The 12,899-nt window shown below is 39.1% G+C and overlaps 1 protein-coding gene across 6 annotated transcripts in view; it reads left to right on the plus strand.

The window, feature by feature from the left end:
- Window positions 1–12,899, plus strand: part of BOC (BOC cell adhesion associated, oncogene regulated) — a 95,652-nt gene that overhangs the window by 43,881 nt on the left and 38,872 nt on the right. For all 6 annotated transcript variants that reach the window (XM_074301203.1, XM_074301200.1, XM_074301201.1 and 3 more), the window contains 2 exons: window positions 4,003–4,180; window positions 4,864–5,142. In XM_074301203.1, the coding sequence (XP_074157304.1) occupies window positions 4,096–4,180; window positions 4,864–5,142 (364 nt within the window). In that variant the 5' untranslated portion in view covers window positions 4,003–4,095. The remainder of the gene's footprint in view (window positions 1–4,002; window positions 4,181–4,863; window positions 5,143–12,899) is intronic.

Genomic DNA, 12,899 nt, shown 5'->3' on the forward strand with positions numbered 1-12,899 from the left:
CTCTGTGTTTTACAGGTTGATGATTCTTGGTTTGTGGCTAGTATTACCTAATCCAGTGGTCCTCAAACTTTTAAAATAGGGAGCCAGTTCACTGTCCCTCAGACTGTTGAAGGGCCAGACTACAGTAAAAACAAAAACTCACACTTTGTCTCCGCCCCTCAGCCCATTTGCCATAACCCAGTGGGCTGCATGTGGCCCACTGGCCGTAGTTTGAGAACCCCTGGCCTAATCTATAGTGTTGTTTTCCAGCTCTTATTAGTTAAGAGATTCTAGCCTAGTGTTGTGAAAAACAACTCATTTGGAGGCAGATGAGAAGTGAGGTTGAAAGGCCAATAGAATCGTGATATATAAATGTTAAGAAAAGAAGGGAGAAGACAGTTGAGTGAAGGACTAATGTCATTATACTGACAGGAAGCTAAAAGGAAAGGAGGATGGAAGGCAGGCTTTGGCAGATTTACCTCTCAGTTCTGTCCCCATTAACATGTTCTTAATTTGACAGAAGTAGAGAAAACACAGTCGAGTGAAATGGGTATCCTTTTGGAAGGAAAGTGATAACAGATGTATTTTACTAAATGGCCAGAGTTAAATTGGCTCTTAAAGGTCATGTGACCTTCACTATCTTTCTCTCCAATTCTCATACTTGGTTTTTTTTTTTTGTTGTTGTTATTGTTGTTTTTGCTTTCTAGTGTTTTTATTTTTATTTTTTCTTAAATTTACTTGTTTGTTTCTATTAAACTTTTTTTTTATTAGAGCTTTTTATTTTTCAAAACATATGCATGGACAATTCTTCAATATTAGCCCTTGTTAAACCTTCCAATTCTCCCTTCTTCCCCCGTGTCTTCCCCTACATGGCAAGTAGTCCAATATATGTTAAACCACATCTCATCCTTGTTATGTCATCCCTGTCTTGAATTACAAGTGCAGAATTCCAAAGTTCTCAACCCCTAGGATTTTCTGGCCTGCTTCTGGGTACTAGAATACACAGAAAATACACTGGCTCCTCTTTATGCTACTGTTTTGAGGGTCCATGGTATGGTATCTGTTTGTAGGAAGGACTGCTTTCTATTTAAATCTCATTGATAGAGGCCTAAAAGGAACTTGCCCATTATCAAATTGCACTCCCTGGAGAGGTGTCATTGTGAGGGTCTGGGGAATTACATTGTGTAGTGGGAAGGAATCATAAAGGTATCTGATGTCATGACCCTGGAGTGTCAGGACCCCTTGAAAGAAAGCTAAGAAGTGGGGGAAATACTAATCCCGAAAGAAGTTAGTGCCATTGGAGAGGTAGGAGAAGAGGGAAACAGGCAAAAGGGAATATGTTTTAACCCCATTGATGTATTCCACATCTAAACTAACGACTGATCATACATGTGGTTCAAGCAAAACTGGTTACTAACTGGGCTATCAGAATGCTGCCTGAATTGTTCTTTAAAGTTTATTACAAGATATAGTGCAGAACACCTGAAACAATAACTGATGGCTAATATAAACACTTCACAGGAGAAGTAATTCATAGTTTCTTTCATTAGTCCATAAAACCCAGTAAGTACTTAAGTACCCAATTCTCTGTCCTATGGTAAGAAAAATCTTGGGTTTGTTTGTACCAAAACAGTGATTTCACTGTTGTAGAGAACGCAGAGGGAAGAAACTTAGATACCCACTTGTTCTGAAATTTATAGTTTAAAGAGTTGTCTGAGATATCAAGAAGTTAATTGGCTTACCTAATGCATATCCTGTGCATATCCAAAGTGCAACTTTATCCCACTTTTTTTCAGCTAAATATAACTTTTTCCACTGGTAATCCCTTTTCCCCCCAAGAGATTTTTTTGTGATCCCTGGCACTAGGTATATAAAGTAGGTATACAAATCAAACATTTACTGATAATAAATCCCCCATATTCAATTACAAGAATCTATATGAAGTGAGAACTACAGCTTAAGAAGCTGGGAGCTATACTACTACCTCCTAAAATATTCCTTGCCATGTTTGTTTATTTGTGTGAATAATATATACTGTTGCCATAGTAATGTCCTGTAATTTGTTAAAGAAAACTATAGTTAAGAGGGGAAAGGGCTCACTTGATTTTTCTCCTGTGATAGGATTATGCATGTTGTGATTCTCTATGTGTGTATGTGTGTGTATACATTTGAATGTATGATGTGCTGATTTGTGGTTAAACTTTTGTATAAATGAACCATTGCCTGAGAGAGACAGAATAAAAAGCAAAGAATGGGGAAAAATTAAAGAGTACCAGCAGAAGAGAAGTTGGCTAAGATATGTTAAGTTATAGTGGCTTTAAAAGTCATAGTAATATGATTATAGAAAAAAAAAAAACTATAGGTGAGAGAACTAGTACCCTGACAAAAAGATAGCTTTTATGAAGGAAGAAAAAAAGGCCCAGACACCTACAGGAATAATAATAAATGTTATTATTATTATAGACTAAACCTATGATTCATTTTGTAATGGAACTTCTAGGTAAAGAAACTCCTTCCACCAGTGTAGGTCAGCAACTCCTTTGCACTTAGAAAGTTCCTGCAATAGCTAGTTTTACATAGTTATGATATTATGTCAGAACTTGGACTTGGATCCAGTGCTTCCTATTGGTTCTCTGCCTGTTATATTATGTTGCCTCTCCATAGTAATAACAATAATAATGAATTATTTTTATATTATATATTAAGATTTGCAAAACACTTAACATATATTATATTGTTCAAACATCAGGACAGTCCAGATAGATATTATAGGCATTATTCTCTCCATTTCAGAGATAAGGAAACTGAGTCTTAGAGATGCTAAATCCCTTGTTTAGGTAGTGAGGATCACATGTGCATAACAAAAATGGGATTGAACCGGGTCTTTTCTGACTTAAGTCCAGATAGATGTCTTTGAAAAGGAAAATGAACAATGTCTGAGTTAGATCCTTTGAATAATGAAGAAATGATCTTTACTAGAGGGAGAGTTTGGCTAGAATATGCATTTATTAGAAAAGATTGTTCACTAGAATATGTTCCTTTCTCATTTCTCTTTTTAGAGTCTTTAGTTTCTATCAAGGCTCAAATCTCATACCACATCCTTTTGGAAGCCTTTCCTGCTTCCTCTTAGTTATTAGTGCTTTTTCCCTCCTGAAGTTAATTTTGCTTATTTATCTCCATGTATGTTTTACCTCCCTAGGAGAGTGGAAGCTTTTTGGAGGGAATCATTTTTATTTCCCTTTTTGCCTGGGTTTTCCCATTGTCTTGTACCTTGCCTGGCACACAGTAGATGCTTAATAAATGCTCATGTTTATTGGGAGGACCAAGGCACTTTAGGAATACTTCCTAATATAATAGCCATTATTTATTGCTTTCACCGCACTTTTGTATGATACTTGGCTAGCAATAATAACCAGAGTATGTGTAGTAGTATACAATACTGAGCCTTATCTTCTTTAAACATAGCATGTGTGACATAATTAAATTTATTAAACTATCTTCTAAGATTCAAGTTTGTCATACTTGAGTCATTTCAGTCACGTCTAACTCTACATGACCCCATTTGGTGGCTCGTTTTTTGTTTGTTTTTTACAATGATAAAGGAATAGTTTGCCATTTCTTTTCCCAGGTCACTTTACAGATGAGGCAACTGAGGCAAATAGGGTCATGTGACTTGCCCAAGATCAGATAGTTAGTAAGTGTCCAAGTTTGGGTTTGAACTCAGATCCTCCCAACTCCAGGGCTAGCATGGTTATCCATTGCAAGACCTGTCTGTCCTGGGACTCAAATACCTGACTCAAAGGGAGTAACTTAACAAAAGTCTTTCTAAATTAGAGGTAGGGCAGAGCTTTTCTTCAAATAATCCCTCTCTTCTCACCATAAATGTGACTTCCAACAACAATTGCATGGATAGTGAGTGGCAGAGAAGGGGCAGCAGCTTAAGAATAGGGAGGGTCACCGCAGATGGGATGCTCCTAACAGTTTTTTTTGTCTTTCTTTTCCCAAATCTTGTCTCTAATAAAGGACTACAAGAGGTAGCAGCTTCTCCTTAAGTGACCTAGGGTGGCTTATGGGAACCTTGTCTCTGTCCCTCTGTGACAAACTGCGCTGCAAGGGATGACAATGATGTCTAGAAGGAAAAGACCGGCCGTCACCATCACCTATCTCATCTTGGCTGCAGCCAGCTGCTTTGGTAATTTGGGTAAGTCCTTCCCTTCCCAATTTCTTCCCTGCCTTGCTGGTATCCCCTACTTTTCTTTTATCATAAAATGCAAACCTCAAAAAATACACAGGAAATCTTTTAGAAGGGCTTACAGAGAAGGGTATGACTTCCACTGTTCTAATCAGCCTTACCCAAAATATAAGAGAAGTAATAATACAAATAATAACAATATCATTTCATTTTGTGTCTTTGTTTTCAAATATCTGCATAAAGACCCTCCACTTTTGCTTCTTGAGACTTGAGAATAGAAATCACAAAAATCTTTGAATGGTTTGAAAAATAATTCAATTGTTTTGCAAGGACCAAGGAAAGTTATCCCTTCCACATCATGAAGATTAGAAATATAGTGCTCCCACAATCTAGAAAATCCATGTAAAAAATTTTGGTCTTCCTTTTTTAACAGAGAAGAAGTCTAGATTATTATGGTATTAAAAGATAAAATTTGTTGATTTTATGCAACTTTTTCTGTGTCATCTGCTGGCTTTCACATGATATCTGCAACTTGCACAAAATTCCCAAAATTTTCATTTAATTTCTTATGCCAACCTGTGCTATATCAAAATCATGATAGGGAAAATCGTGATGTGGATTATTGATCCATAAAAGACTTAACTTTTGATCCCCCTGTGAGATTAATACAGGATTTCCTCTTCTTCCCCCAGGTGAGGTCCCTCAGGTGACCGTCCAGCCCACTTCCACTGTCCAAAAGCATGGGGGCCCTGTGATTCTAGGCTGTGTTGTGGAACCACCATGGGTAAACATCACTTGGAGGCTGAATGGGAAGGAACTAAACGGTTCAGATGATGCTCTGGGGATCCTCATCACCCGAGGAACTCTTGTCATTACTGCTCTCAATAACCACACTGTGGGTCGTTACCAGTGTGTGGCCCGGATGCCTGCAGGGGCAGTTGCCAGTGTACCTGCCACAGTGACGCTAGCCAGTGAGTACCATCAATCTGTTTCCTTCTCTGCCATTAGTCCATTCTCTACCTCTTTGCCATTGGTCTCTCTTTTGTCCCTGGATAACTGAGGTAGCATCAATTGGTTTTTCTGAAATGGCAGTACTCAGCACAATTATGACTAACCAGAGTAAGCACCTGCCCTATGACATAATATACTCAGGGAAGGGGTGCAACAGGCACTTATTAAATATTAATTTTTATGTATGAATTTATATTAATGCTGAAAATTCCTTCCTCTATGACATATAAAAAATATTTTATTTTAAAATATCATAAAGACTTATAGGGGCTCCTCCTAGGACTAGCAATAATGACCAGTGGTAACAATTTAAATACCCTTCCTGAGTGACAATTTGCCTTTTTTCCTGCTCCACTCTCCTGTAATTCCAAAATAATCCATACCTAGGATGAGTAAATCCTTATGCTATTACTCTACCTTTCTCCAAAACAACAATTCTGTGATCTTTTTCTCATCTTTGGAATTGCTCTTTGAACTTTGGAGGATTACTTCTCTCTTTGACCTATTGAATGGTAGATCCTATTGCTGGCTTACTATAGAAATCCTTTGTAGCCACCAGTTCACAGACTAAATTGTGCTTTTGGGGGTGGAGGGGAGTGGATGAGGGGAAGTAATTGGTATATCTCCCCTGCTATACTTGGGTCCTAGTTCACTAGAGACGCATGCTTAGTTATGAATGGATTTCCTTGCTTTCAGTGAGCTCCTGAATGTGCTAATAGTATTGGAAATGACTTGAAAGGGAACTACTGTCCATTACTTTACATGAAAATTCTCCGTCCCACCCCAACCAACTCATGTATATACCATTTGTCCCAAGGATCATGCCTGTTTTGAACAGGTTTCCCTCAATTGCAGAACTTGCCTAAACTCTTGCATTCCCTTAAGGGAGGAAAGACTACCAAACGTCTTGAACCATCAATATATGATTCTGAAGAATGTAACAAACATAGAGAAAAAGAGAAGGTAATAGAGTAAGAAGGCTACTGATAACATCAGTTGAGCCTTTATATAGGGTTACAAAGTTTGCAAAATATTTAATGGACATTCTCATTTGTAGCCACCAGGAGGGTATAGAGATAAGGCTGCAAAGAAACCTCTTAGCCAGAGAGAATTCAATACATTTAAGGACCTGTCCTTTTGCTGGAGATAAGACTTAAGAGGACAGGCAAACTACAGTTTGAGAGTTAGGGCTTTTGAATCTTTTCCATTTGAAAAGTATCATGTTCGTCCATGCTAAACTTGGCAACTTGTAGCTTCATGAAAGAGTCCTTAGGGTGTCCTATTATTCGTACACATTTCTGCTTTGGGTTTCTGGGTGCACCATCAGCTTCATCATGGTCATATCAGAAAATCACTAATTAAGTGTCTGCTGCATATATTAGAAGTGATACTAAATAAATAAGCAAATGAATGAATAGATAAGAAGTGGTACAAATTAAATTAACATGATAAGGGTTTTGTTGTCCATAAGAATTTCTGGAAATATTAAAAATATCTTACTTTAAAACCATCTGCATGTTCCTGGGTATTTGCAGTGGGACACATCAGTCATCAGGAGAAAGGGATTCACACCCATCTAAAGGATGTCTTACTGCCTCTTTACCCACCCCACTCTTCCCCATCCTACTCACTAACCCCCAAACGTGCTCCACCGGAATGCAGAAGGGAGGCTTCAGGCTACATCCCAGCTTTCTTGGAACTCTGTCAGGCTGCCCTGCCCTTTCTCTCGGCAAAAAGGAAGGGTGTGTACACTGCTGTCTCCTGTCAAGAACTGATACTGAGTGGGAGATGTGTCTTGGGGGCCACACACACACACATACATGGCAAGAGCCCCATACATTTGCATCAAGGGTGTAGCCACAGCTTTCTACATGGAAAGAAATTCATTTATATTTATATCTATATTTAATAAGCTTGTATCTCCTGATGAGAGGTAGCCAAGTACTTATGCTAGAGAGAAATCTCAGGGTATATATACACCCATAAGGGATAGAGAGATACAGAGAAATTCTCTCACTGGCAGGGGTGAGGGGTTGAAGGGGACAGGTAATAAACCATGGGACAAATATGACATAGTAGGGAATAGAAAAATTTCTAATCTGTAGTTTATGAAGCTTAGATGAGAAATAATTTTTCAATTAGGATTGTGTCATAGACCCTTTTAGGAATCTGCTACCTTTCTCAGATCCTTTCTCAGAATAAAGTTTTTAACATTAAATAAACTGCAGAAGAAACCAATTATGTGGAAATGTAGTTTATCAGACTATAAAAACCAAAAACAAGTTCATGGAATCCAGATTAAGAAACTCTGTAGCAGAGGTAACACTCTTCAAACCAATGGAGGTATTATGTAGGAATAGTACCATCAGAAATCAAAAAGATGAGCTCACCTCTGAATTGTTAATGTGTATCCTGGTGGGATACTTATTTCAGAAATCCCCATATGTATCCATCTGGCCACTTTCACTACTAGATTGTTGCTTTTGTTGTTGTTTGTTTGAGGTGAAGTGAGAGTTAGAGGAAGGGCTGAGAAGGCGATCTTAATGTGAATTGCCCCTTCTGCTTCAAGGTGTATCCCTATGGAGAGAGGCAAATTTACAACCGTCATTTAAAAAACAAAATGCCCTGCAGTTTCTTTTCACTGGTGCCTGGAGGGATCTGCAATTGGCGGGAGGGGACAAAAGAAAGGGTTTGGGAGCTATTCAAAAAGGCAGAAGGAGAAAAGGAGAGGCTTGTGCAAAGGCAGAGCTAGTTTTGTTTTAAAGCCAAGAACTATTGGCTTGTCATTTAGACATTAATCAGAAGTGAAATGTTTAGGCCTGGCTGGAAGGGTAGAAGAGAGCTGGAGAGAGAAAGGGAGGATTGGAGGGGGGAGAAGGGAGGGCTCTGTAATGGAGAAGAGGGAATCAGTGGAGTGGAACTATACCTCCTAAGCTTGAAGGCAGGAGTGGGGGTGGCGGGAAGACAGGGGTGGGGGGTTGCTGTCATTGGGCTGATGCCATTGGGGGATTTGGCCAGGACTCAGCAGTTAGATTAAGTTTCTGAGTGCACATTCCAGAGCAGAATGGGGGCTGTGTTTTGCCGGTGGGCTGATGTATGAGGGAGGCTGAGAGGTAGATGGGATTACCAAAAGCATGGTTTTCATTTAGAGAAGAGTAGGAAAGCACCATGCTTACACGAACGCACATACATCATTTAAGATTTCTTTTTCCTTTGGCCCCTCCAATGTCTGTATCTGCAAACAAAGTCATCATTGTTCAAGTCTACCTGGGAGTGCACTGCCCACAGTCCCTACCTCTTTAGGGACACAGAGGGCTCCAGGTGACCTGGAAGCCAAGGCTCCTTTCTGGTAGGAGGGCTTCCTCCCTAGACAACTTGTGTCAGAATGTTTCCAGAGTAGTAGGTTCAGTTAAATTCTCCTCCTGTTTGAGCTGTTCCAGAAGAGTTCTAAGAATTTGAAGAGTGGGGGAAAAGAAATCGGGGATTCCAGATAGTCTCACACCTAAGTTTGCCATGTTCCACAAGATCATAAGATCATAGGTGCACAACTGGAAATGGCCTAGAGGCCAGTTAGTCCAAAAGCTTTATGTTACAGATGAGGAAACTGAGGTCCAAGAGTTAAGTGACTTGCCTCAGACCACTTAGGTGGCATTTGAACTCAGTTAACATGTGGCTTTTGTTCTGTTTGTCCCCCTTTGAGGATCCCATTCCACTTCTTTGTTAATGTCTCTGTTATGAATTTTATTTTAGATATGACATCAGTCTCTTGTTAAATTTCATCCTTTTTCTCTCAGCTACCCATTTGAAGCTCCAGAATTCTTCCTCTTTGAACTTTTTTTTTTCTGTTTTCATCGCTTCACCCCCTTTCTCCTCATTCACTTAATCCTTCTTCTTAGGAAACGTAGACACTTAGCTCTGTTAACCTGCCTTTGAAGTTAGTGCCTTTTTAATTCTTTAATTCTCTTATTTGTCCTTTGTAGGCGCTGGGTTCCCACAGCCACTGGAGTTAATTGTGGGTGGTGATGGGTGGGTTGTAAGACTGGATTCAGGAGTCTGGCAGCCCAAATAACCTCTCTTTCTCCATCTCCACCCCCACCCCCCAGGAGAGGTCTCTGCAATGTGGGTCACTGACCTCAGTAAATTCATACAGATATTTGGTCTGCTAAGTCTGAACTCCATTAGCCCCTCCTAGAATCCCAAGAGCTAAACTAAGATATCTCTGAATTAATTCATTCCTCTGTCATGTTAGTAGCTTGCCTCCCAGTCGGTCCTCAGGGATCTCATTTACAGTTGGAGATACTTGACTAACATAGTGCCTTCAACCTGAAGCCTGAATATAATTAAGGGTATAAAGTTTATGCCTGAGTCTTCTTCCCCTTCCTATAGGGCCCTTGAGAATAAAGGAAACCAGAATTGTAATCCCTGGTTATCAGTTTTTCAGCATCAATGATCATCTGAATCAATCAGATTCTTAATCTACCTCTAGGGGAAAAAAATCCTCATTACCTCTCCCCATTCCACAGTGGGTGGTTATTAGGTATAGGAGATTGAGTAGAAAGAAGACAGGTCAGCAGTGGTCAGGACCACTTCTCCCAGCATTTTCTTTTCTCACTTCCTGTTTATAACCTGTGACCAGACATCAAAAGGCTCTTTGTGAGTTGGGGAAAAGGAGTTGTCTAGGGATTTTCATTCTTTATCTTTCCATTTCATTTCATGCATTCATTCAATGAATGTTTATTCACACCTACTCTGTGTGAGGTATTTTGCTGCTTTGATTTTATTTTAATGGGCCCACATTTCCCTAACTGGGTGACTGGGTGGCAGTGTGCTATAGCACTAGCTAGATAGCACACCAGAGTTGGAATAAGGAAGGCTTTTTTAGTTCAAATCTGTCCTCACTGACTAGATGTATGACCCTGGGCCAGTCACTTAACCCTGCTTACTTCTGTTTCCTCATCTGTAAAATAGCTGGAAAAGAAAATGACAAACCACTCCAGTATCTTTGTCAAAAACAAACAATCTCAAATGGAGTCAGACAAAATTGTAAAATAACTGTACAACAACAATCTTTCTATCTGTAAAGAGATAGATGGGCTAGAGATGGTCTATAAGAGCCCTTTTAGCAAAGCATTCTCTGGCGCTTTGTATCCTTCCATTTCTAAAAACAAGATAAAATAACCAATGGATTATAGATTTTAGAGCTATAAAAGCCTTTAAGGCCAATGAGTCCAATTAGCTTCTTTTTTTGTTGAGTTTGAATTGAAAAATGGAGAGGTTTGTTTAAAAAAAAAAAAAAAAGATAACTTGTAGGGGCAGCTAGGTGGTACAGTGCATAGAGCACCAGTCCTGAAGTCAGGAACACCTTAGTTCAAATCTGGCCTCAGACACTAAACACTTTCTGGCTATGTGACCCTGGGCAAGTCACTTAACCCCAATTGCCTCAGCAGAAAAATAAATAAATAAATAAAGAGTGGAATGCCATTTTAAAAAAGAAAGAAAAACGGAGAGGTGTGGTGACATTTATTTGCCCAAGGTGGTAAAAAAAAAAATGTCCAATTGATCTTTGAACCTAGGCCTTCCTGGCTCTGTGTCTACATAGTTATACAGTGTTTGGTACACAGGTGTTTAATAAATATTGACTGACTGACTATACCATACTGACACTCTTTCTCATAATGGCTGGCATATTTATAGGAGGGAAGAGAAGAGAGAGTGAGCAAACAGGGAAAAAAAAATAGATTTGATTCTCATGGATTCAGTAGCTTCTTTACAGATAGCCTCTTACCCAGGAAAAAAAAATCATTCCAGATCCCTCAATCAGATCATTGTGATTTCCCCATTCAACAGGGATAGACATACATGTAGAATTCAGTTTGTCCAATTCATCAAGCTGCTAGCTTGCCAGTTATATCTGCCACCCTTCTCGTCAGAAATGCAGGCCTGGCAAACTGACCCTGAGCCCACAGGACAGTAAAGTCATTAAGCTGAAGAACATTTTTCTCTTTGTGCAGCTTTGCTGCCTGTGAATCCCATTAAGCAGAGTCTCTGGAAAAGTCTTCTGGATCTTGTCTCTGAGCTGGAAGGGTAGCTAAGAAGGGTTGCAAAATTTCTTCTGTGGCAACAGAATGGAATGATTTGCCTCTCTCAATTGTTCTTGATCTTCCTTTTCCAGATCTTTCCTAGTCCCTTGTTTATTTGGGATGGTTTAGGTACATTTTTATAGGGAGGCAAGATGTCAGATTACATATTGAAATTGTACTAATAGTCCTTAATTTGGAATCTTACTGTTGTAGAATATGTAATACCGAGAACATATTTACCTTCCTAATATGTCTGGATCCTCAGTGTATCTCATATCCCCTAATTCCGCCCATAGTTCTTCTCAAAATATTTATTTTTATTTTAGGTCAGTGGTTTTTAACCTGAGGTCCATGAACCCCCCATTGATCCATGGATAGATCCCAGAAGGTCCTTGAATTTGGATGGGGAAAAAGACACCTTTATTTTAATAAAATTGATTTCCTTTGTAAGACTATGCATTTAAAAACATTGTTCTAGGAAGGAATCCACAAGCTTCTCTGCCAAAGTGTGACATACAAACAAAAGTTAAGAACCCCTGCCTTAGGTCTTTAATTAACCAATTCATTCAATTTCTCAATCCTTTTCCATTTAGCAGTATCCTCTCCCTAAAGATAGATTCCCAAGGCATGAACCCATTGGTCTTCAGTTCCTGTTAAGAAAAGAATAATTTTCCAAAGTCCCTAGTTCCAAAGTCACATATTTGGGGAGTTGAGGAAATTAGCAACTTGAAGGCTGGTAGTTATCACTATATTCCTGTTTAGAATTCCAAACACAAAGCATTGTGATGCTCTTCTTCTTTTTGTTTTCTAAAACCTAACCTGGTATTTTAGCCTTTGTCTACCATCCTATACATTTAGAACTGAAATGTATGACTTATTTTCAGCCTGTTAATGACTATGTTGCTCAGGACAGGGATGAAAAATTTAAATTTGTATATCGGGTTCAATTAAATTCTTAATCTAATTTTAGGAAGAAAAAAAAATATATATATAATATGTACACACTCACACAAACACATACATACATATCTTCCCATACCACACCTACTCCTATAATTTGCCTGCATTTCTTCCATCTTTCCCCAACAAGAACTTTTCCAACTAGAAAAGAAACCTAGTTTTTCTTTTCTTCTCACATGCTCCCCATTCCTCCTGCTACAAATCTTATCTTGTCAGTAACTCCCCTGATAAAACAGAAGGGAAACATCAGCTGAATATTGAGAAAACATTTGTCTGCTGGCCTTGACTTCTCCAGGAAGCTTGTTCTAGGGATGATGGGCCAAGGTGGGGGTAGGGGACAGCAGGAGGGCGGAGGTGTTGAGGGAAGAATGAAAACACAGGTGGCTTTTCCTGAGTTAGCCATCTGAAAGGAGTTATGTCCCTGGTGAACTCTGCTGCTGGAGAGAATATTAGCAGCTATACTTAGACAAATTTATTGATATTTAGTTGAAATATGATATGGTGTGATCAGGACATCTTAAAACAAGAAAAATTTTCCAAAACTTTTCTGATATAATCTCTATTTAGAGTAAAAGACAGAATGGGAATGCACTTCACCAGCCTGACACCTTTGCTCACACTCTTTTTGGTGATTTTTCTCTACCAAGGAAAGCCCTGTACTATCCCTCCAGTCCTTC

The sequence above is a fragment of the Sminthopsis crassicaudata genome, chromosome 3, assembly GCF_048593235.1.
Source record: "Sminthopsis crassicaudata isolate SCR6 chromosome 3, ASM4859323v1, whole genome shotgun sequence".
In the NCBI taxonomy this organism is placed as follows: domain Eukaryota; kingdom Metazoa; phylum Chordata; class Mammalia; order Dasyuromorphia; family Dasyuridae; genus Sminthopsis; species Sminthopsis crassicaudata.